We start from the raw sequence: 25,590 nt of genomic DNA on the forward strand, positions 1-25,590 counted from the left end.
GCCCAATAAGTTGTCCCCCCACATATGGGGTATCGGCGTACTCAGGAGAAATTGGACCCCAAAAGTTGTTGTCCAGTTTGTCCTGTTACCCTTGTGAAAATAAAAAAATTGCGGCCTGAAAAAAGATTTTTTTTTTTATTTTCATGGCTTTGCGTTCTAAACTTCTGTGAAGTACTTGGGGGTTTAAAGTGGTCACCGCACATCTAGATTAGTTCCTTGGGAGGTCTACCGTAGTTTCCAAAATGAGGTCACTTGTGGGGGAGCTCCAATATTTAGACACACAGGGGCTCTCCAAACGCGACATGGTGTCTGCTAACGATTGGAGCTAATTTTTCATTCAAAAAGTCAAATGGCGCTCCTTCCCTTCCGAGCCCTGCCGTGTGCCCAAACAGTGGTTTACCCCCACATGTGAGGTATCGGTGTACTCAGGAGAAATTGCCCAACAAATTTTAGGATCCATTTTATCCTGTTGCCCATGTGAAAATGAAAAAAATTGAGGCTAAAAAATTTTTTGTGGGGAAAAAAAAGTACCATTTTTACGGATCAATTTGTGAAGCACACGGGGGTTCAAAGTGCTCACTATGCATCTAGATAAGTTGCTTGGGGGGGCCTAGTTTCCAAAATGGTGTCACTTGTGGGGGAGCTTCCAATATGTCACGAAAAAGCACTCAGAACCGCTAGGATCCGTTGAAGCGTTCCTGAGTTACCTCATAAAGAGACGCTGGTCAGAATTGCAAAAAATGGCCAGGTCATTAAGGTCAAAATAGGCTGGGTCATGAAGGGGTTAAGGACCGCAAATATGGACATATGCACACCCATTGTATTCAATGGTGGTGTGCACATGTCAGGTACTGTGTCCGTGTAAAAAACCCACGATGTCGATTTGTGTTTTTTTTTTTTTTTTTTAATTTTGTGCAGCATGGACAAAGTGTGTGGCATATGGATGACATCTGTTTGACACATACCGGCGCCTGGGAAACCCTGTAGAGTTCACCTTGTTCCCAGCCTTTAAATAAACACGCCACTCTCATTTTCCCATTTAAGAATGAAAATAATAAAAAACATATTCCTCATCTCTCCGACAATCCATTTGTCCCACGAAGAAGTCCATCTCTACTACATCTGGATTATATGGTTGAGCGGTCGCATCATGCCACTATTCAGCCATGAATCCAGGAGACTTTGAGCTGAGCTTGGGATGCAACTTCAGTGATGAGCGGTAATCTCATAAAAGTTACCGCCGGTCACTGTCAGCTGTTCCCTCTCTCAATTCAGTGTGAGGTGGCCGATGAACTGCGGTAACCTTCATGATGTCACTGGTAGCACAATGAGAAATTTCTCACTTTGCTATTGGTTGTCTCATTGCGGTCACCTCAGTTCATCGGGCCACTCACAATGCAGGTCCAGAAGCTGTGCTCTAACGCTCAGCTCAGTGTTGCCTGTAGGTCAGGCTGAACGATCGCATCATGCCACCGTTCAGCATGGCATCCAGATGAAGCCGAGATGGATTACGTACGGTGAGAGACAAATGGATTATTGTCGGACAGGTGAGGAATGTGTTTTTTTTTTTTTTTTGTTGTTTGCTTGTTTTGTGAATATATATATATATATATATATACATACTGTAATGGGGAAATGGTTGGGGTATTTTATTTCAAATAAAGAATTTTATTTTTGCTGTGTTTTTCAAAACATACTATGGGGGTGTCTTATAAACGCCTCTCCATTACTAACCACTGGGCTTAATGTTAACTAAGATTACAATGCTGACATCAACCCCCAACCCTATTACCCCACTTGCCACCACCACAGGACAAGTGGGAAGAGTGGAGACTAAGCACTAGAATTGGCGCATTTTACGGATGCACCATTTCTGGGGTGGCTGAGAGCTGATGTTTTCTGGGAGGGGGCCAATATCCATGTCCCTTTTCCAGGCTATTAATATCAGGCCGCAGCTCTCTGTTTAGCCTTTTCTGATTTTTGATTGTAGGGGGACCCCATGTCAATTTTTCTTTTGGTGGGCAGGTTACTTTTATAACAACCAGTAAAGGCTATACAAGCAGCTGTGAGCAAATATTAATTGCCTGGGAACAGGTATGGCTTTTGCCCATTTTCCCAGAATATTAGCCTCCGTGGTCGGCTTTCCCTCTACTGTTCACAGCTGGTGCTGAATACAACTCCTATCATTGTGACTTGGTCGTGATGATCTCAGGGAGGCCAGGTGACAATGATGCGCAGGGCTGTGGTAAACCAAACCTCCGACTCCTCAATTTCCATGACTTCGACTCCCACATACATGGCTCATGTTTAAGTTTACTGTAGTAAAATGGTAACATCAGGCTTTTAATCATTATTATAATACAATAATCAAGCCATTTAGATAGAACATAAATATATTTATTGGAATGCAACTTTAGAACAAAATACTTTTGCATATTTATAATTTATTATACACTATGCAGTCAGTGGGAAAAACAGTTTTCAACAAAAACGTACTGACTAGCATTTGTGCAGTCTATGAATTTTGTTCTGAGAAATAGTATCATCAGATCCTCCATAGATGACCTCAAATCTGACCTAATTATTTTAAGGCTAGATAACAACTTCTCTACTATAACTTGGGTTGGTGGCAATGCAGTAACCACATGGGCAACATCTCTAACAATTTCAGGGTATAAAGGAATTGCCTTGTGCACTGTTGGTTTTGATGACCAATTGAACTCTTCTTTGAGAGCAAGTGAAAAACTTTGCTGAAATATGGTCAACTGCTCCATGTCGTCCAAATACTTTTCAAAATCAAACTCATCTGATGAGGATGAAGAAACTGCAGCAGAAGCAGCACTGGCAGGACCCGAGTCCTCTTGCTCTTGGCCGTCCTGTAGCCCACTCATCCTAACTGCTACCTCAATCAGAGCTTCTTATCCTGTAGTAAGCTGTTGATCAGCCAATGACTCGGGTCCACATAAACAGTTGCCAGAAGAATTTTATTTTCTTATAGCAGTGTCTGTTTCATTGAAGAAGCAATGCCATCTGCGATTAACCCTCCTCTTTGGGACAGGTATAACAACAATTTCTTCCACTCATTTATAAAAATGCCAGGAGTTAAATCCTCAGCTAACTTTTTTAGTCGCTGTAAATGGGTGATGAAGCAATTCCTTCAATTCAGCCACCTGTGTCCTTTGACCTTCATGTAGTGAGGGTTGGCCATATCTGCAAGGAAGGGTTTTCAGCTCAAGCAATTGCTCAATCATTAAATAGGTGCTGCCCCACCGAGTGGCTTGATCCACAATTGCCCCTTTTCCAGCATGTCTCTTCAAGATGGAATCAATTTTAGGGGTTCTGGCAGCAATAGACAATTTCCTCAGTTTGCTAAGCAGAGTTCCAGCATGTCCCTCTTGCAGACTTATCTTATTGCCAGCTGCAGCATGTGCACAACACGGTGCATGTGGTGAATGGGAAAGAGGTGTGAAGCAGCTTCAACTAGATCATCTAATTGTAAAGAATCATTTTGCTGTTCTTCTGTAGTAATATCTGTTTGTAGATTGAAGGCCACAGTCCTGTTCCCATAACTGAGGAACAATGTACTGAATGTAAAATGTTCTAGCTGCTATTCACCTTCATTATTCTCATTCATCAGTTTAATTGTACTTATCATGTTTGAAGCATTATCCGTTACAATAGCAAGAACTTGTTGTTTTTTTTTAGTTCATAATCTTGCAGAACTTTTCCCATTAAGGTCTGGAGAAACTGGCTGCTGTGATGAGCTTTAGTATCTTTTACTGTCAGTGTCTTAGTAACAATTTTTTGTTGTTGTCACAAACATATCGAACGCTGATGGCAAAATAGTTCACTTTGTGCCGTGTGCAGGCATCCATTTTAAGAAGCGTAAACCGTCTCTTGAGTCTTTTTAAGATCTTCCTTTTGACTAAGGGCTTCTTCAATCACTTAATTTTCTAACTTTCTCTTTACAGAGAAACACCAAATTTGCTGGTCATTTCTCCATTAAGAGCTGTAAAAGCTGGTCGTGCAAATAATGATAATGGTACACAGTCCTTTACAACAAGCTTGATGAGCTGTCTTTTAAACACATCTGCTGTCATTGTTACAGTAGCTTTGTCACAAAATATCTTGTAACTGACATTTCAGATGCTCTTTCCTCCTCCTTTGCCTGGCGGGAAGTGCTGGTCTCTGGTTTCTTGGTGCTGCTGTGATCTTTTTCAGTCACAGCTTTGTAAACTTCTGGGTGGCAGCGTTGTAAATGTCTTTTTAGATTGGAAGCTCTTGAAGGAGCATTTTTACCACTGCCTGAGTATGCACTGATTTTGGCATTACAGCATTTGTTTTCATCTGGGTCACTTATACACGAACACACAAAATTTTTTATCTTGAGTCACTGTGAAATGCACAAATACAGCTGACTTCATAAGATGCTTCTTAGACACTTTGTAATTATGTAAATTCGCTCTCAAAATAATTTTGTCCTGTAAAAAAAAAATAAAAAATTGGGTATATTGTAATTCTTGCAAGAATAGGGAATCATGCACTGCATAATTTAGGATAGAAATAAAACAATCTTTGCATAAACCAATAGGACAGATAAGTATAAAGTTTATAAAATATGTTGTTAGCCTGAAAGTTCAGAGTAAAGCTTTGTTTCCACAGTCCGAAATGGCAGCACTTTGGACGCAGCGGATACCCGCCCCTTCCAAAGCCCTGCCGTGGTGATTCCGCATGTGTTCATTGAACACATGCGGAATAACCGCATCCTATACATAGAACGGAGCATCTCCACAAGATAAATATAGACCACATCATGTCTAAAGACGCACCGTATGTGCTTATACCCGGTCTGCCACCTGCGTCTTTGTACGCATAGTGGATATGGGATTTAATAAAATCCCCTCCACTATGCTGTAACATCTGTATGTTGCGGAAACATTTACTGGGCTATTGATTTATGCACAGTTTATTGAAAGTTTAGACATGCTTTAAGACGTACTTGCCTTAATCCTGCTTTCCTGTTCACTCCAGAACTTCTGAGATGAATGTAGGCTTTCCTTCCATGTGTTTATTTTTTTTCCCCTTATCTGTAGAGGAGGAGCTTCACTACTTATTATGAACATAAACTGCAGCACAGATTCATCTCAGCTAAAAGTCTAGACCTTGGATCAGGAATAGGACAGACATTTATAGGAGATTTAATAACTTTCCCAAATTCTTATGAAAAAAAATATTCCCCACAAACTGCACTGAACTACTGTACCCAATTTATTATATATTTTAGGAGTTGAAGTCATTCCATTTTATACCGACTCCATGACCCTGTCTCCCACAGCCCTGATGAGAGCTGCCTTCAGCACCGTTTTTTCCAGTACAGGACGTGTGAAGGGGGCCTCATAATGTGTTTGGCCGATTTGGTGGTAGGGCAGTGTCACAGGACTTGATACTTCAACATTGCCTACCTTTTTTAACAAAACGACTGACCCAGTCATGGGTTCTGATATCCCTGGCAGAGGAATAGTAAAGTGTTTCTTTTCTGCAATATTGAGAATATAACCCCTGTACCTACCTCTGCTCATATTCGCTTGTCATCACATTTTAGCCATATTTCTAATCCTGCAAGGCCATCTTTAATTATACCATAACTCTGTAATGTGTGGAGGTGGAGACAGCTAGTACGATGTGCTCTCCTCTCGATCCCCTGCACCTTAAGATGCAGGACACCTCTGTGTTGCTTATTCTTGAATATACGGTAGTTGTGATTAACTGAGGGCACTAATTTTGGTGGCACGATGTGTCTTGACTAATGTCCCTCTTGCTGGCTTCTGTCGGCCACATTTCTCCTGCACAAGGTAACTGAAATCTCTGCATTTCGGCATTTTTATAGGAGTGAATGATGATTACAAGGACGGGGAACTGTACAGAGGGATCTTAAGTCACGGCGACAGAAAATTGTTAGCTCCATCATTGCCGTCCTTCAACACCTATCTGTGTTGTGTGGCTGAGAGTCTGGTGGTTGTCACCGACTATCTGTTTAACAGATTTCCGCTGCCTTATGATTTTCTAACTTTTTATTTTTCTTTTAAGACACAAAGAGAGCTCCAACTGCAGAGGACAATTTGGTTCAGGTCAGAAGTTCCCCATCGCCTGATTCAGGAGATATTAGTAGACTTGCAGATGAAGAAGCAGGAGGATGCACTGACTGATGAGGAGAATAAGGTATGTTGCGTCTGTTCTTTGTTCCTGGCAGTAAGAATGATGAGCCATATATTACCTTCCATTTTATGTGTATCTTTGTATTTTCTCTTTCCTGTCTCCCCTTCACAATGTAGTTTCTGGACCACCTGCAGCGGTGTTTTGTGGTCTCGGAGTGCGCACGTCTTCTGCCCTCTATAGATGAGCCTGCCTCTGCATCTCTTCTCGGATTGCAGAAGAAACACGTGAATGAATTTCTGCCATTACAGAGGGTAACAAAATGCCTCTTTTGTAACACAACATGCCATCCTGTTATTTTATATGGTGTCTGGATTGTCTCCTATCATTTCAGGATGTTTTTTGGATGAGAGAACAGTTGAAGAAGCAGCTGGAAGATGCCTTGCGAAAGAAATGCCTAACTTTTTTGTCTTTTCACCAACCAGAAACAGGTGTGCTTAAATTTATTATCTTAAATTATTATCTATAAATTTAATAGTTGTAAGTTATTTTGTCAGAATAAGGCTAGCGTGGTTTGGTCATGCAGCATTAACTCCTTCCCGACATTGTACGTACGGCTACCTCCTATTTTGGAGTGTGTTCCCGTAAGTGGATATATATCGGTACACCCTGGCGATCATATCGGCACAGAAGCTATTCCCGCACGATCGCCACCAGGAGCTTGGCTTAAGTGATAGCCAAACCATGTCTGTTTATTCCTCTAAATGCCAAGATCAATAGCGATCGCAGAATTTAGAAGGCTAGGAGAGCCTTCCCTCCCAATCGTCACCGCGCAAGGTAATCGCTGGCTGCCAATGATGGTCATGGCAAATGGACGTCAAATGACGATCTCCGGTATATTTATGTAAAAACAAAGTACATATATTTGTTATCGCTGTGTCTGGAAGGACCCGATCTATAAAACTGGTACACATGTTAACCCCTTCAGTGAGCACTGTAAAAAATAAATAAAACCGTGACCAAAACTATGCTTTTTCATCGTACCGCCAAACAAAGTGGTGTAAAAAGCTATGAAAAACCTGTTTGTAAATAAAAGTGGTATAGCTGAAAACGTCATCTTGTCCTGCAAAAAACTGTCCGCCATAGAGCTCCATTGGCAAAATAAAAAAAGCTATAGCTCTGAGAATGAAGTGATGTAAAAACTATTTTTAAAGTTGTGTAAAAATCTGCAAAACATGAAATTATAGAAATGTGGTATCGCTATTGAAGAATAAAGCTGCTTTATCACTTTTACCACATGACAGAAACATTAAGAAAAAAAAAATCCTGCATTGCTGGTTTAAGTTAATTCTGCCTCCAAAAAATCGGAATAGTAAGCGATCAAAAAAAGTTGTGCTCAAAATTAGTACCAATAAAAACATCAACTCGTCCTGGAATAAAACAAGCCCTTACATGACGGTAGAAATATGGAAAAATAATAGCTCACAAAATATGGTGATGCAAAAAAAAAATTTTTTTTTTTTTAGTGTATAGTGGTAGCTAAACTTAACCCCTTTACCCCCAAGGGTGGTTTGCACGTCAATGACCAGGCCAATTTTTACAATTCTGACCACTGTCCCTTTATGAGGTTATAACTCCGGAACGCTTCAACGGATCCCGGTGATTCTGACGTTGTTTTCTCGTGACATATTGTACTTCATGATAGTGGTAAAATTTCTTTGATAGTACCTGCGTTTATTTGTGAAAAAAACGGAAATTTGGCGCAAATTTTGAAAATTTCGCAATTTTCAAACTTTGAATTTTTATGCAATTAAATCACAGAGATATGTCACACAAAATACTTAATAAGTAACATTTCCCACATGTCTCCTTTACATCAGCATAATTTTGGAACCAATTTTTTTTTTTTGTTAGGGAGTTAAGGGTTAAAAGTTGACCAGCAATTTCTCATTTCTACAACACCATTTTTTTTTTAGGGACCACGTCTCATTTGAAGTCATTTTGAGGGGTCTATATGATAGAAAATACCCAAGTGTGACACCATTCTAAAAACTACACCCCTCAAAACCACATTCAAGAAGTTTATTAACCCTTCAGGTGTTTAATAGGAATTTTTGGAATGTTTAAATAAAAATGAACATTTAACTTTTTTTACACAAAAAATTTACTTCAGCTCCAATTTGTTTTATTTTACCAAGGGTAACAGGAGAAAATGGACCCCAAAAGTTGTTGTCCAATTTGTCCTGAGTACGCTGATACCCCATATGTGGGGGGGAACCACCGTTTGGGCGCATGGGAGGGCTCGGAAGGGAAGGAGCGCCATTTGGAATGCAGACTTAGATGGAATGGTCTGCAGGCGTCACATTGCGTTTGCAGAGCCCCTAATGTACCTAAACAGTAGAAACCTCCCACAAGTGACACCATTTTGGAAAGTAGACCCCCTAAGGAACTCATCTTGATGTGTTGTGAGAGCTTTGAACCCCCAAGTATTTCACTACAGTTTATAACGCAGAGCCGTGCAAATAAAAAATATTTTTTTTTCCACAAAAATTATATTTTAGCCCCCAGTTTTGTATTTTTCCAAGGTTAGCAGGAGAAATTGGACCCTAAATGTTGTTGTCCAATTTGTCCTGAGTACGCTGATACCCGATATGTGGGGGGAAACCACCGTTTGGGCGCATGGGAGGGCTCGGAAGGGAAGGAGCATCATTTGGAATGCAGACTTAGATGGATTGGTCTGCAGGCGTCACATTGCGTTTGCAGAGCCCCTAATGTACCTAAACAGTAGAAACCCCCCACAAGTGACCCCATATTGGAAACTAGACCCCTCAATGAACTTATCTAGATGTGTTGTGAGAACTTTGAACCCCCAAGTGTTTCACTACAGTTTATAACGCAGAGCCGTGAAAATAAAAAATCTTTTTGTTTTCCCACAAAAATTATTTTTTAGCCCCCAGTTTTGTAATTTCCCAAGGGTAACAGGAGAAATTGGTCCACAAAAGTTGTTGTCCAATTTGTCCTGAGTACGCTGATACCCCATATGTGAGGGTAAACCCCTGTTTGGGCACACAGGAGAGCTCGGAAGGGAAGGAGCACTGTTTTACTTTTTCAACGCAGAATTGGCTGGAATTGAGATCGGACGCCATGTCGTGTTTGGAGAGCCCCTGATGTGCCTAAACAGTGGAAACCCCCCAATTATAACTGAAACCCTAATCTAAACACACCCCTAACCCTAATTCCAACGGTAACCCTAACCACACCTCTAACCCTGACACACCCCTAACCCTAATCCCAACCCTATTCCCAACCGTAAATGTAATCTAAACCCTAACTTTAGCCCCAACCCTAACCCTAGCCCTAACCCTAGCCCTAACCCTAGCCCTAACCCTAGCCCTAACCGGAAAATGGAAATAAATACATTTTTTTTTTATTTTTCCCTAACTAAGGGGGTGATGAAGGGGGGTTTGATTTACTTTTATAGCGAGTTTTTTAGCGGATTTTTATGATTGGCAGCCGTCACACACTGAAAGACCCTTTTTGTTGCAAAAAATATTTTTTGCAATACCACATTTTGAGAGCTATAATTTTTCCATATTTTGGTCCACAGAGTCATGTGAGGTCTTGTTTTTTGCGGGACGAGTTGACGTTTTTATTGAAAACATTTTCGGGCACGTGACATTTTTTGATCGCTTTTTGTGAGGAAGAATGACCAAAAACGAGCTATTCATGAATTTCTATTGGGGGAGGCGTTTATACCGTTCCGCGTTTGGTAAAATTGATAAATCAGTTTTATTCTTCGGGTCAGTACGATTACAGCGACACCTCATTTATATCATTTTTTTATGGTTTGGCGCTTTTATACGATAAAAACTATTTTACAGAAAAAATAATTATTTTTGCATCGCTTTATTCTCAGGACTATAACTTTTTTATTTTTTTGCTGATGATGCTGTATGGCGGCTCGTTTTTTGCGGGACAATATGACGCTTTCAGCGGTACCATGGTTATTTATATCTGTCCTTTTGATCGCGTGTTATTCCACTTTTTGTTCGGCGGTATGATAATAAAGCGTTGTTTTTTTGCCTCGGTGTGTTTTTTTTTTTTTTTTTCTTACGGTGTTTACTGAAGGGGTTAACTAGTGGGACAGTTTTATCGGTCGGGTCGTTACGGACGCGGCGATACTAAATATGTGCACTTTTATTGGGTTTTTATTTAGATGAAGAAATGTATTTATGGGAATAATATATATATTTTTTTTTTTCATTATTTTGGAATATTTTTTTTTTAATTTTTTTTTACACATTTGGAAAAATTTTTTTTTAACTTTGTCCCAGGGGGGACATCACAGATCAGTGATCTGACAGTTTGCACAGCACTCTGTCAGATCACTGATCTCACTTGCAGCGCTGCAGCCTTCACAGTGCCTGCTCTGAGCAGGCTCTGTGAAGCCACCTCCCTCCCTGCAGGACCCGGATCCGCGGCCATCTTGGATCCGGGGCTGGAGGGAGCAGGGAGGGAGGTGAGACCCTCGCAGCAACGCGATCACATCGCGTTGCTCCATGGGTCTCAGGGAAGCCCGCAGGGAGCCCCCTCCCTGCGCGGTGCTTCCCTGCACCGCCGGCACATCGCGATCATCTTTGATCGCGGTGTGCCAGGGGTTAATGTGCCGGGGCGGTCCGTGACCGCTCCTGGCACATAGTGCCGGATGTCAGCTGCGATAAGCAGCTGACACTCGGCCGCGCTCCCCCCGTGAGCGCGGCCGATCGGCTATGACGTACTATCCCGTCCAGGATCAGATAAGCCCAGGGCACCTCGACGGGATAGTACGTCTAAGGTCACAGAGGGGTTAAAAACCCGATATAAATCTGGTATCCTTGTAATTGCAAAAAACACCCGTAAGAGGAAAAACCTCCACTATTCTTGACAAAATGGCCATGATATCAACCAATACCTTGCATACATTGTTTTGCATTTGTGCACTTTATTTACACTTACCGTATATACTCGAGTATAAGCCGAGATTTTCAGCCCAAATTTTTGGGCTGAAAGTGCCCCTCTCGGCCTATACTCGAGTCAAGGTGGGTGGCAGGGTCGGCGGATGAGGGCGCTGAGGCATACTTACCTGCTTCCAGCGATCCTGGCGCTCCCCCTGCCGTCCCACGGTCTTCTGTGCTGCAGCTCTTCCCCTCTTCAGCGGTCACGTGGGACCGCTCATTAGAGAAATGAATAGGCGGCTCCACCTCCCATAGGGGTGGAGCCGCCTATTCATTTCTCTAATCAGCGGTGCCGGTGACCGCTGATAGAGGAAGAAGCTGCGGCAATGAAGACCAGCTGTGACAGGCAGAGGGAGCCGGACGTCGGGACCAGGTAAGTATGTAATATTCACCTGTCCCTGTTCCAGCCGCCGGGCGCCGCTCCATCTTCCCGGCGTCTATCTGCGCTCTGACTGTTCAGGTCAGAGGGCGCGATGACGCATATAGTGTGCGCGGCGCCCTCTGCCTGATCAGTCAGTGCGGAGAGAGACGCCGGGACCGGACGCCGGAACGAGACGCTGGGAGCTGCAAGCAAGAGAGGTGAGTATGGCTTTTTTTTTTTTTTTTTTTTATTGCAGCAGCGGCACAGATTTATGTGGAGCATCTATGGGGCAGTATGAACGGTGCAGAGCACTATATGGGGCACAGATATGGGGCAGTATGAACGGTGCAGAGCACTATATGGGGCACAGATATGGGGCAGTATGAACGGTGCAGAGCACTATATGGCACAGCTATGGGGAAATAATGATTTATTTTTATTTTTGAAATTCACCGGTAAATGCTGCATTTCCACCCTAGGCTTATACTCAAGTCAATAGGTTTTCCCAGTTTTTTGTGGCAAAATTAGGGGGGTCGGCTTATACTCGGGTCGGCTTATACTCGAGTATATACGGTATATGAAAAAGTTTGGGCACCCCTATTAATCTTAAGCTTAATGTTTTATAAAAATTGTTTGTTTGTTTTTTTTGCAACAGCTATTTCAGTTTCTCAGGCTGTGACGAGGCGCCTAGGTTCTGGTCAGGAGCGCTCCACGGCTACCATTAGTGTGGTTTGATAGGCTTAGGGATTGCGGTCTGCAGAGTTCCCACGTCTCAGAGCTCGTTCTATTATTTTGGGTTATTGTCAGTTCACTGTATGTGCTCTGACCTCCATGTCCATTGTGATTCTGAATTGCCTTTCATAACAGTACAGGAAGCCAAAAGTGCTAATGATTCTCAATAGAGGGAAAAAAAGAAGTTCTGAGACCATTTTTTTTTCTTTGCACTGTGTTTTGTCTTTTTTTTTCCCCTAGACATTTGGGTGGTTCAGGACACAGGTGTAGCAATGGACATTAAAGGTCTGTCTTCATGTGTGGATCAGCTCACGGCAAGAGTTCAAAATATTCAAGATTTTGTGGTCCAGAATTCTTTGCTTGAACCGAGAATTCCTATTCCAGATTTGTTTTTTGGAGATAGAACTAAATTTCTGAGTTTCAAAAATAATTGTAAACTAATTCTGGCTTTGAAACCTCGCTCTTCTGGTGACCCAATTCAACAGGTTAGGATCGTCATTTCTTTTTTGCGCGGCGACCCTCAGGACTGGGCGTTTTCTCTTGCGTCAGGAGATCCTGCATTGAGTAATATCGATGCGTTTTTCCTGGTGCTTGGGTTGCTGTACGATGAGCCTAATTCAGTGGATCAGGCAGAAAAAAATTTGCTGGCTCTTTGTCAGGCTCAGGATGAGATAGAGGTATATTGTCAGAAATTTAGAAAGTGGTCAGTGCTCACTCAATGGAATGAATCTGCGCTGGCAGCAATATTCAGAAAGGGTCTCTCTGAAGCCCTTAAGGATGTCATGGTGGGATTTCCTATGCCTGCTGGTTTGAATGAGTCTGTCTTTGGCCATTCAGATCGGCCGACGCTTGCGTGAGCGTAAACCTGTGCACCATTTGGCGGTATTACCTGAGCTTAAACCTGAGCCTATGCAGTGTGATAGGACCTTGACCAGAGTTGAACGGCAAGAACATAGACGTCTGAATGGTCTGTGTTTCTACTGTGGTGATTCCACTCATGCTATCTCTGATTGTCCTAAGCGCACTAAGCGGTTCGCTAGGTCTGCCACCATTGGTACTGTACAGTCAAAATTTCTTCTGTCTGTTACCTTGATCTGCTCTTTGTCATCATATTCTGTCATGGCATTTGTGGATTCAGGCGCTGCCCTGAATTTGATGGACTTGGAATATGCTAAGCGTTGTGGGTTTTTCTTGGAGCCCTTGCAGTGTCCTATTCCATTGAGAGGAATTGATGCTACGCCTTTGGCCAAGAATAAGCCTCAATACTGGACCCAGCTGACCATGTGCATGGCTCCTGCACATCAGGAGGTTATTCGCTTTGTGGTGTTGCATAATCTGCATGATGTGGTCGTGTTGGGGTTGCCATGGCTACAAGCCCATAATCCAGTATTAGATTGGAAATCCATGTCGGTGTCCAGCTGGGGTTGTCAGGGGGTACATGGTGATGTTCCATTTCTGTCAATTTCGTCATCCACTCCTTCTGAGGTCCCAGAGTTCTTGTCTGATTACCGGGATGTATTTGATGAGCCCAAGTCCAATACCCTACCTCCGCATAGGGATTGTGATTGTGCTATCAATTTGATTCCTGGTAGTAAATTCCCAAAAGGTCGATTGTTTAATTTGTCCGTGCCTGAGCACACCGCTATGCGCAGTTATGTGAAGGAATCTCTGGAGAAGGGGCATATTCGCCCGTCATCGTCGCCATTAGGAGCAGGGTTCTTTTTTGTAGCCAAGAAAGATGGTTCGCTGAGACCTTGTATAGATTACCGCCTTCTTAATAAGATCACGGTTAAATTTCAGTACCCCTTGCCATTGTTATCTGATCTGTTTGCTCGGATTAAGGGGGCTAGTTGGTTCACAAAGATAGATCTTCGTGGTGCGTATAATCTGGTGCGAATTAAGCAAGGTGATGAATGGAAAACTGCATTTAATACGCCCGAGGGTCATTTTGAGTATCTCGTGATGCCGTTCGGACTTGCCAATGCTCCATCAGTGTTTCAGTCCTTTATGCATGACATCTTCCGAGAGTACCTGGATAAATTCCTGATTGTGTACTTGGATGACATTTTGATCTTCTCGGATGATTGGGAGTCTCATGTGAAGCAGGTCAGAACGGTGTTTCAGGTCCTGCGTGCTAATTCTTTGTTTGTGAAGGGATCAAAATGTCTCTTTGGTGTGCAGAAGGTTTCATTTTTGGGGTTCATCTTTACCCCTTCTACTATCGAGATGGATCCTGTTAAGGTCCAAGCCATCCATGATTGGACTCAGCCGACATCTCTGAAAAGTCTGCAAAAGTTCCTGGGCTTTGCTAATTTTTATCGTCGCTTCATCTGCAATTTTTCTAGTATTGCTAAACCATTGACCGATTTGACCAAGAAGGGTGCTGATGTGGTCAATTGGTCTTCTGCTGCTGTGGAAGCTTTTCAGGAGTTGAAGCGTCGTTTTTCTTCTGCCCCTGTGTTGTGTCAACCAGATGTTTCTCTTCCGTTCCAGGTCGAGGTTGATGTTTTGAGATTGGAGCAGGGGCTGTTTTGTCGCAGAGAGGTTCTGGTTGCTCAGTGATGAAACCATGCGCTTTCTTTTCCAGGAAGTTTTCGCCTGCTGAGCGTAATTATGATGTGGGCAACCGAGAGTTGCTGGCCATGAAGTGGGCATTCGAGGAGTGGCGTCATTGGCTTGAAGGAGCTAAGCATCGCGTGGTGGTATTGACTGATCATAAGAACTTGACTTATCTCGAGTCTGCTAAGCGCTTGAATCCTAGACAAGCTCGTTGGTCGTTGTTTTTTGCCCGTTTTGACTTTGTGATTTCGTACCTTCCGGGCTCTAAAAATGTGAAGGCGGATGCTCTGTCTAGGAGTTTTGTACCCGACTCTCCGGGTTTATCTGAGCCGGCGGGTATCCTCAAGGAAGGAGTAATTGTGTCTGCCATCTCCCCTGATTTGCGGCGGGTGCTGCAAAAATTTCAGGCTAATAAACCTGATCGTTGCCCAGCGGAGAAACTGTTTGTCCCTGATAGGTGGACGAATAGAGTTATCTCTGAACTTCATTGTTCGGTGTTGGCTGGTCATCCTGGAATCTTTGGTACCAGAGAGTTGGTGGCTAGATCCTTTTGGTGGCCCTTTCTGTCGCGGGATGTGCGTGCTTTTGTGCAGTCCTGTGGGATTTGTGCTCGGGCTAAGCCCTGCTGTTCTCGTGCCAGTGGGTTGCTTTTGCCCTTGCCGGTCCCGAAGAGGCCTTGGACACATATCTCTATGGATTTTATTTCTGACCTTCCCGTTTCTCAAAAGATGTCAGTCATTTGGGTGGTCTGTGATCGTTTTTCTAAGATGGTGCATCTGGTACCCTTGTCTAAATTGCCTTCCTCCTCTGATTTGGTGCCTTTGTTCTTCCAGCATGTGGTTCGTTTGCATGGTATTCCAGAGAATATTGTTTCTGACAGAGGTTCCCAGTTTGTTTCGAGGTTTTGGCGAGCCTTTTGTGGTAGGATGGGCATTGACTTGTCTTTTTCCTCGGCTTTCCATCCTCAGACTAATGGCCAGACCGAGCGAACCAATCAGACCTTGGAAACATATCTGAGGTGCTTTGTTTCTGCTGATCAGGATGACTGGGTGTCCTTTTTGCCTTTGGCTGAGTTCGCCCTTAATAATCGGGCCAGCTCGGCTACCTTGGTTTCACCGTTTTTCTGCAATTCTGGGTTCCATCCTCGTTTCTCTTCTGGACAGGTTGAGTCTTCGGACTGTCCTGGTGTGGATACTGTGGTGGACAGGTTGCAGCAGATTTGGACTCAGGTAGTGGACAATTTGACCTTGTCCCAGGAGAAGGCTCAACTTTTCGCTAATCGCAGACGCCGTGTGGGTCCCCGACTTCGTGTTGGGGATCTGGTTTGGTTATCTTCTCGTCATATTCCTATGAAGGTTTCCTCTCCTAAATTTAAACCTCGTTTTATTGGTCCGTATAGGATTTCTGAGGTTCTTAATCCTGTGTCTTTTCGTCTGACCCTTCCAGATTCTTTTTCCATACAGAACGTATTCCATAGGTCATTGTTGCGGAGATACGTGGCACCTATGGTTCCATCTGTTGAGCCTCCTGCCCCGGTTTTGGTGGAGGGGGAGTTGGAGTATATTGTGGAGAAGATTTTGGATTCTCGTGTTTCAAGACGGAAACTCCAGTATCTGGTTAAATGGAAGGGTTATGCTCAGGAGGATAATTCCTGGGTTTTTGCCTCTGATGTCCATGCTCCCGATCTTGTTCGTGCCTTTCATGTGGCTCATCCTGGTCGGCCTGGGGGCTCTGGTGACGGTTCGGTGACCCCTCCTCAAGGGGGGGGTACTGTTGTGAATTCTGTGGCAGAGTTCACTCCTGTGGTCACAAGTGGTACTTCGGCTGATTCTCTCTGGGATCTTCCGTTTGTGGAGGAAAGTGGTACTGCAGCTTCTGAGTTTCCTCCCTCAGGTGATCTGGTGAGCTCGTTAGCTTCTTCTCTACTTAACTCCACCTGATGCTTTGATCTATGCTTCCTGTCAATATTTCAATGTGGGACTTGTTTTTTCCCTGGATCATTCCTGTGGCCTGCTGCTCTGCAAAGGTAAGTTTTGCTTATGTTATTTTGTTGCTATTTTTCTGTCCAGCTTGCTTTATTGGTTTTTCTCGCCTGCTGGAAGCTCTGAGACGCAAAGGGACCACCTCCGTACCGTTAGTCGGTGCGGAGGGTCTTTTTGTCCCCTCGCCGTGGTTTTTTATAGGTTTTTGTGCTGACCGCAAAGTTATCTTCCCTATCCTCGTTCTGTTCAGCTAGTCGGGCCTCACTTTGCTAAATCTGTTTCATCTCTATGTTTGTGTTTTCATCTTACTCACAGTCATTATATGTGGGGGGCTGCCTTTTCCTTTGGGGAATTTCTCTGAGGCAAGGTAGGCTTATTTTTCTATCTTCAGGATTAGCTAGTTTCTCAGGCTGTGACGAGGCGCCTAGGTTCTGGTCAGGAGCGCTCCACGGCTACCTTTAGTGTGGTTTGATAGGCTTAGGGATTGCGGTCTGCAGAGTTCCCACGTCTCAGAGCTCGTTCTATTATTTTGGGTTATTGTCAGTTCACTGTATGTGCTCTGACCTCCATGTTCATTGTGATTCTGAATTGCCTTTCATAACACCAAACAACTCAATCTTGGTTTCATCAGTCCACAGGACCTTCTTCCAAAAAGAAATTGGCTTCTCCAAATATGCTTCTGCATACCTCAGCCGACTCTGTTTGTGGGGTGCTTGCAGAAACTGCTTCTTTCTCATCACTCTACCACTTTAAGTAGCTTTTCTCATGATTGCATACACCTGGCTATGAAGTTCAAAGCTCAATGAGGTTATAAAACCAAAAAAAGTGCTTTAGTAAGTCAGTAAAAAGTAGGTAGGAGTATTTAAAGCAAGAAAATAAGGGTGCCCATACTTATGCACCGGTCAAATTTTGTATGAATGCAGATTGCACATTTTCTGTTAGTACAATAAACCTCATTTCAAGGCAGAAACATTACTGTGTCCAACAGTTATTAGATGTATGAAACTGAAATAGCTGTTGCAAAAAAACAATTTTTATAAAACATTAAGCTTAAGATTAATAGGGGTGCCCAAACTTTTTCATATAACTGTATTTTTCAGGATGCAGTTGGGCATAGATGGCTCTGTAAACTGTGGCCTCTGTTCACACAGGATGCATTATAGTCAGCAATGGTTAGCCCGCCATAAGGCGTCAGTAGTAGGCTTTGCCAGATGCTCTGCATTCCTGTGTGAACATCGCCGCATACAGATTATCTGTTTGCACAGGTGCACCAAGCGGCCAATCCCTGATTGTAGGCTGGCTGCCTTATCTGTATTATTGCACCTGTGTATTTGCCATCTTAACTTGGGTCCGCTGCACCTTGGTTAGTGCAATTGTTTGGAGGCCTTGGACAGGTAAGCATCTCTGCCTGTGTACTGGTGTGTTTTTTTTTTTTTTTTTTTTTTTTTATCACTGTAATTGCACCAACCCAAAGAATGAGTCTCATCACTTATATCACACGAGGTATGGCTTAAAAAATAAAAACAATTCTTTGCCTGCTGTTTGGTTTATTCTACCTCTCAAAAACAGCAGTAAAGCTTGACTTGCATTTATCCTACACTCTACACTGAGCGCTTACACCGTGGCGTCCATGTAAATCTCAGCAATACACGATTCAGGAGGAACCCCCCCGGGAGGAAGATTCCCAATAATGAGGCAGATGGAGGCACTTTGGACTTTCTGATCTATTACCTGGCAGTACCCATCTTTTACATATCTTTTTAGGTGAGCACAAAAGTGTGGTCGGCCACAGTTTTGTGTACGGCTGAAAAGGGCACCACTGAACAGAGGCCAGACTGAGTCCATAATCACTCTGCTGTCTCATAGTAGGATCCCTCAGGGGTTTTATCTGAGTCAAGTCATGTGGAGATTTAAATGGAATTCCTGATGTAAGTGCTCAGCGTGGCTAAGAGATGGGTAAAGGTAGGGCACCACGCCACATATTCCGCATACTCTAGGGGGGTCAGCATCCTCATCTGGGTTGGGGTTCCTTTTGTGTATCACAAAGTGGTTATAGTTCAGTCGGGTAGATTCACCACCATATTGTGGAAAGGTGCTTCACAGGGTTCTGGAGATAATAGAGGAGACGCCGGGTATACCGTTTTTGATAATGGGGGACTTTAACAACATTCCGGACACACACTGGCATAGGGGGAGATGAAAGCCATTTAAGTAGGGTGGTAATTGTACACCATTTGGTGCCGTCCTGAGGGAAACGGCTCTGCATGATTTATGGAGGATTTCTCATCCTGGGGTGTACAAATATTCCTGTTTCTCCATCGTCTCATTGGGGGACACAGGACTGTGGGTGTATGCTATTGCCGCCAGGAGGCTGACACTAAGTAGACAAAAAAAAAGTTAGCTCCTCCTCCATAGTATACACCTTGACACTGGCCCTGACAGCTCCAGTTTATGCTTAGTGTCCGTAGGAGGCACATCTCTGGGTTTTCCCAGATTCATTCTACCTTGAAGATAAGACAGGGGCGACGGACCTTTTTGAAGGTGTCCGATCTCCCCAAACTAACAACGGGCGAGCACGTGTGAGTGTCGCCTCCACGTATCCTTTCCCGCGACGTGGGATTGCCGGACTTAAAGCCTGACCACCCTGAGGTAACGAAACCCTAGGTTGTACAGGCATTCATGCATTGTCCGTGCAGCCTCCACTTTGATCACCAATGCATTTGACTACGGTGCTTAAAGGAGGCAGACGGTCCCTCTCCTCACCTTTTGAAAGGTGAAGGAGCTAGGGTGCCTGCACCGTCCTTTCCCATACATGTGTGTGTGTGTGTGTATATATATATATGTGTATATATATATATATATATATATATATATATATATATATATATATATATATATATATATATATATATATATATTATAATGATTCATGTGTATGCCTCTTTTTCTAACCTTGCGTGTTGTCAGAGGCTGCGGGGGGGGGGGGGGGGGGGCTCCTGCTTCATCGCGCGGTCTCAGGTGGTAAATCGCCATGCTACACTCAGTGCAGTGCCGGTTCCATCATAGCTAAAGCATGGGCGGAAGTCCCGCCCCTAGCATCTTTCTTCCGGCGGCCCGCTGCATCGTGGTCGCTGTAGTCTTCCTGCAGGATCACGGGCGGAAGTTCCGCCCCTAGCATCCTTTTCTTAGGCGGCCCGCTGCATCGTGGTCGCTGTAGTCTTCCTGCAGGATCACGGGCGGAAGTTCCGCCCCTAGCATCCTTTTCTTAGGCGGCCCGCTGCATCATGGTCGCTGTAGTTTCAGCAGGGTTGTGGGCGGAAGTTCCGCCCCCTTCGCCGGCGCGTACTTCCGGTTTCGCGCTCCCAGCGTTTCTAGGAGAGCGCAGGTATGGGGAAAATCAAGTCCCCTGCTTTGGCCTGCTGCGCGTCCCTTATGGCGGCTCCTCCCCCTTTCATGATCTTCATAAGGGAGGTTTTCTCTGCTCAGAGCTCGGTTAGTGTGGTGCTCAGAACCGACGGGAACACAGGACTGGGGTAAGTGCTACTTCCCTCAGCCTGACAGCAGTCTTTTGCTCTAGACACAGTGGCCCATAAGGAGTTTCATAGCAGCAGCAGCAATAGTCAGTCATGTCTAGAAGGACTAAGTCTCACTCCGTCCTGTATTCCTCATGCATTACTTGCCGGGCTTCTTTTCCGCATGCGCAAACTAGCCACTTCTGTGAGGCTTGTGACCCCGAACGCGTCCAGGAGCCCCCGCCTGCTATTCTGCCGGGTATGCCTGTATCTGAGACTGCGGCATCTCCCCCTGAGTGGGTCGTATCCTTAACGCAATCTATGGCGTCCCTAACAAAGGCAGTTGAGTCCCTTCAGGCCCCTGTCGGGGACATTCATCCATCTGCTTCGGGAAGATCCTCCGATTCTAATGACCCTCCGGCCTGCAGGGGCCGTACTCCCTATAGGCAGACGCGGGGGAAGCGTACCCATACAGCGTCTCCCGGGCCATCGGGTGCATCTGTGAATTCCGTCTCTCGGTCTCCCTCACCTGTGGATGTGAGTGGACATGGTTCAGACGTTGACTCTGAAGGGTCTTTTGATTTAGAAGCTCCTGATTATCAGGAATCAGTTGACAGTCTCATTGAGGCCGTTAACCAGTCTTTGAGAGTAGAGGATGAAGCCACCCTACCTTCAGGTCATAAGGTGTCTTTTAAAAGATTCAAGCAACCTCATAAGGTGTTTTCTTCTCATCCTGAGTTTGAGGATCTAGTTCAACATCACATGGAGCGACCGGATAAACGTTTCTTAGGCCAGAAGGCCCTGGGTACCAGGTATCCTTTCGCTCCCGAAATTTGTAAAAAATGGGCAGAATCTCCTTCTGTGGATCCTCCCGTGTCCCGTTTGGCCTCTAACACACTGTCTCTTCCTAATGGATCCGCTATTAAAGACCCAACTGATCGGCTCTTAGAGAGTCTAGCTCGGTCGGTGTTTGAGGCTTCAGGGTCAGCCCTCGCGCCGTCTTTTGCGGCGACATGGGTTGCCAAAGCTATGATAGCTTGGCCAGAATCCGTCACTAAAGTTCTTCAGGATAGGGAGTTTTCTGTAGAAGTGATAGAGATGTCTAATCAGATATCCTTGGCTGGGAATTATTTGATTAATGCATCTTTGGATGCGGCAAATTGTTCAGCATTGGCAGCTGCAGATGCTATCGCTATCAGAAGGGCTCTATGGCTGCGAAATTGGCGGGCGGATTCTACTTCAAAAAAGTCCCTTACATCCCTTCCGTATGGAGTCGCTCCGCTCGGTTATTGCGGCTATGGAAAAGGGAGAATTCCTAGCTTCCATAGATATCCAAGATGCCTATCTGCATGTTCCCATATTTCTTCCGCATCAAAGGTTTCTACGGTTTTCCATAGGCGAACGTCACTTCCAATTCACAGCATTACCTTTCGGTCTCGCCTCTGCTCCCAGGGTGTTCACAAAGGTGATGTCAACAGTTGTGTCCATCCTGCACTCCCGGGGCATAGTCATTTTGCCACACTTGGACGATCTCCTGGTCAAGGGACCAACTTTTCAAGCATGCAAAGAAAACATCAGCATCACTTTGGACACTCTGTCCCGACTAGGGTGGCTGGTCAATCGGAAAAAGTCATCTCTCGTCCCATCTCGAAAGATTTCTTTTTTACTTCTCGGGGTCTGACTATCCTACCCCAGGACAAGGTACTCTGCCTTCGGCAGGAAGTGAAAATACTGCAGCAACCAAGTTTTCACTCTATCCGGTTTTGCATGAGGGTCTTGGGCAGGATGGTGGCGGCCATAGAAGTACCATTCGCCCAATTTCATCTTCGACTTCTCCAGCAGGCAATTTTGTCAGCCTGGAACAGGAGTCATGCTTCTCTCAACCTCCGGTGCCGTCTGTCTCCCTGGGTCAGGCAGTCTCTCATATGGTGGATGAGGAGCTCCTCTCTGCGGCAGGGGAAAGCTTTTCCTCCAGTCCATTGGCTGGTAGTCTCTACAGACGCCAGTCTTCTCGGTTGGGGAGCAGTGTTTCTCCAACACACAGCACAAGGTTTTTGGTCTCCAGAGGAGTCAACTCTTCCAATCAATCTGTTGGAGATAAGGGCTATTTGGCTGGCTCTGCAGAACTTTCACCATCTTCTGGCGGGTCGCTCGGTCCGGATCCAATCGGACAATGCCACGGCTGTGGCTTACGTAAATCATCGAGGGGGCACCCGCAGCAGGTCAGCCATGCGCGAGGTAGGGAAAATCCTCCGCTGGGCCGAGAACAACCACTCCGTGATCTCGGCAGTTTACATCCCGGGCAAGGAGAACTGGGCAGCGGACTTTCTGAGCCGTCAGGGTCTTGCGTCCGGGGAATGGTCTCTTCATCCCGACGTTTTTCGGCAGATTTGCCAACGCTGGGGTATCCCGGACGTGGATCTAATGGCATCCGGGTGGAATGCCAAGGTCCCCAGGTTCGTAGCTCGTTATCGAGATCCAAGAGCTCTCGCCATAGACGCGCTGGTCCTTCCTTGGAACCAGTTTCGTCTTCCATATCTGTTTCCTCCTCTGGCGCTCCTCCCAAGGGTAGTCAGGAAGATCAAGATGAAGGGGGTTCCGGCAATTCTAGTCGCCCCAGATTGGCCTCGGAGGTCATGGTACGCAGACCTCGTTCAGCTGATTGCCGGGGTTCCTTGGCAGCTTCCAATGCGGCCGGATCTTCTGTCGCAGGGGCCGATATTCCACCAGAACTTAGGGGCCCTGCGTTTGACGGCTTGGCCGTTGAATCTTGGATTCTGACCCAGGCCGGTTTTTCTCAGAAGGTAGCTTCTACTATGATTAATGCTCGAAAGACTGTTTCTGCACGCGTCTACCACCACACCTGGAAAGTTTTTCTTTCATGGTGCAGGAAGAAGGGTCTTCCTCCTTTACGGTTCTCCGTTCCTAATATTTTAACCTTTCTCCAAACTGGTTTAGACTCAGGTCTCGCTCCAAGTACCCTTAGGAGGCAGATATCAGCCTTATCGGTTCTTTTTCAGCGCAGGATTGCTACCATTTCACAGGTCAAGACTTTTTTTTGCAGGGAGTCTCTCACATGGTCCCCCCTTACAGAGCTCCGCTAGAGGCTTGGGACCTTAATCTGGTCTTGAGCGCTCTTCAGGAAGCCCCATTTGAGCCCCTCCAAGAAGTTTCTTTAACGTATCTTTCTTGGAAGGTTTTGTTTTTGGTAGCCATAACCTCCATTAGGCGGGTGTCGGAATTGGCGGCCTTGTCCTGCCAGTCGCCTTTTCTGCAATTTCATCAAGATAAGGTAGTATTAAGACCAGTTCCCTCTTTTGTACCAAAGGTAGTTTCCTCATTTCACATCAATGAGGACATAGTCTTGCCTTCGTTTTGTCCTGCTCCTTCTCACCGTGTGGAAAAAGCTCTCCATACTCTGGACCTAGTGAGAGCACTGAGAAGATATGTTTCTCGGACCGCGTCTTTTCGACAGACGGATGTCCTGTTCATTCTTCCGGTGGGTCACAAGAAGGGATTCGCAGCCTCTAGGTCGACCTTAGCCAGATGGATACGAGCCACCATTCAGGAGGCCTACCGTATCAAGGGTGCAGCCATCCCAGCTGGGATCAGAGCACACTCTACTCGAGCAGTGGGGGCTTCCTGGGCACTTCGGCACCAAGCTTCAGCAGAACAGGTTTGCAAAGTGGCAACTTGGTCCAGCCTGCACACCTTCTCTAAGCATTACAATATCCACACTCAGGCCTCTGCTGATGCAAGTTTGGGAAGAAAAATTCTTCAGGCTGCGGTATCACACCTATAGGCGGTAAGTGCCTAAGGGTTTGTTCCAGTAAGTCTTTTTTTTTCCCACCCTGGGACTGCTTTGGGACATCCCACAGTCCTGTGTCCCCCAATGAGACGATGGAGAAACAGGGATTTTTGTGTTACTCACAGTAAAATCCTTTTCTCCGAGTCATTCATTGGGGGACACAGCGCCCTCCCTATTTTTTTTCTTGTTGTTTTTTCTACGGAGTTGTTCAGGCTGTAGTATTATTCTAGACATGTTGTCTTTGCTCTAATGCTGTTTTGTTGTCTCTATCTCCTACTGCTTGTGCACCAAACTGGAGCTGTCAGGGCCAGTGTCAAGGTGTATACTGTGGAGGAGGAGCTAACTTTTTTTTGTCTACTTAGTGTCAGCCTCCTGGCGGCAATAGCATACACCCACAGTCCTGTGTCCCCCAATGAATGACTCGGAGAAAAGGATTTTACGGTGAGTAACACAAAAATCCCTGTTTCCAGTTCACCACCTGACAGCACACTGGAGGACGTCCTTCTTATCCTTGATGGGACAGGAACACGAGAGGTTAAAAGGACCCTCCCCCTACCACCCTTCAGTGTTTTTCCTGTCCCATCAGGGATAGGAACAGACGAGAGGATCTGCCGTTCTGTGCGGGGGGGATGTGGATCGGGGGGGCTCAGCCTCACCCTTCCCTCCTGTGACTCCCGTTGGCTGACACCTGCCCGAAGGGTCCCTCAGCCTACCAGTGTAGCGCTGCTCCTGGGTTGGGGATCGCTTCCTCCTGGCGGGGGCTCTCGATCCCTCCGTCCGTCCCCTGGTGTGTGCAGGCTCAGCGGCGGCCTCTGCTGGCGTCGGCGTCTCCATGCGGCCGCTGGGGGAACCAGTTCAACGCCGCACCTTCCTCTCTTTCCGGCCGCATGTCACTTCCGGTTTGCGGCTGAGGGGGACGGACGGCGTCTCTGCTACAGGAAGTGCAGAGGAAAGAGCGGTGGAGAACGCTGGAGCGTCATTTTTTGAGTGAGGAACAGAATAAAAAGGTATGTGCAGGGGCAGTAGTGATCTCTAGAGCAGGGGTCCCCAACTCCAGTCCTCAAGGCCCACCAACAGGTCATGTTTTCAGGATTTCCTTTGCATTGCACAGGTGATGCAATTATTACCTGGGCAAGACTAAGGAAATCCTGAAAACATGACATGTTGGTGGGCCTTGAGGACTGGAGTTGGGGACCCCTGCTCTAGAGCATCATGGAGGACGCAGCTAGAGCAGAGGGTCAGGAGTCAGCAGCACTAGTAAGTAGAGGCAAAAAAAAAACGCTAGTGTTTGATTGAATATATATATATATATATATATATATATATATATATATATATATATATATATATATATATATATATATATATATATATATATATATATATATATATATATAATCTCCATAGGCAGCCTCCCTATCTGAGAAATCGGTAAAGAAACCCAGTAGGAATAAGAAGTGTCCTATCTGTGCGGTTAAGCTAAAGGATT

At 45.3% G+C, this 25,590-nt stretch overlaps 1 protein-coding gene across 1 annotated transcript in view; it reads left to right on the forward strand.

Moving 5' to 3' along the window:
- Positions 1-25,590, forward strand: part of HAUS4 (HAUS augmin like complex subunit 4) — an 80,416-nt gene that overhangs the window by 20,086 nt on the left and 34,740 nt on the right. Inside the window, exons 3-5 of the mRNA XM_069761778.1 lie at positions 6,088-6,219; positions 6,333-6,467; positions 6,548-6,644. Of these exons, the coding sequence (XP_069617879.1) occupies positions 6,088-6,219; positions 6,333-6,467; positions 6,548-6,644 (364 nt within the window). The remainder of the gene's footprint in view (positions 1-6,087; positions 6,220-6,332; positions 6,468-6,547; positions 6,645-25,590) is intronic.

This window comes from Ranitomeya imitator, chromosome 1 (genome assembly GCF_032444005.1).
Source record: "Ranitomeya imitator isolate aRanImi1 chromosome 1, aRanImi1.pri, whole genome shotgun sequence".
Taxonomy (NCBI): Eukaryota; Metazoa; Chordata; class Amphibia; order Anura; family Dendrobatidae; genus Ranitomeya; species Ranitomeya imitator.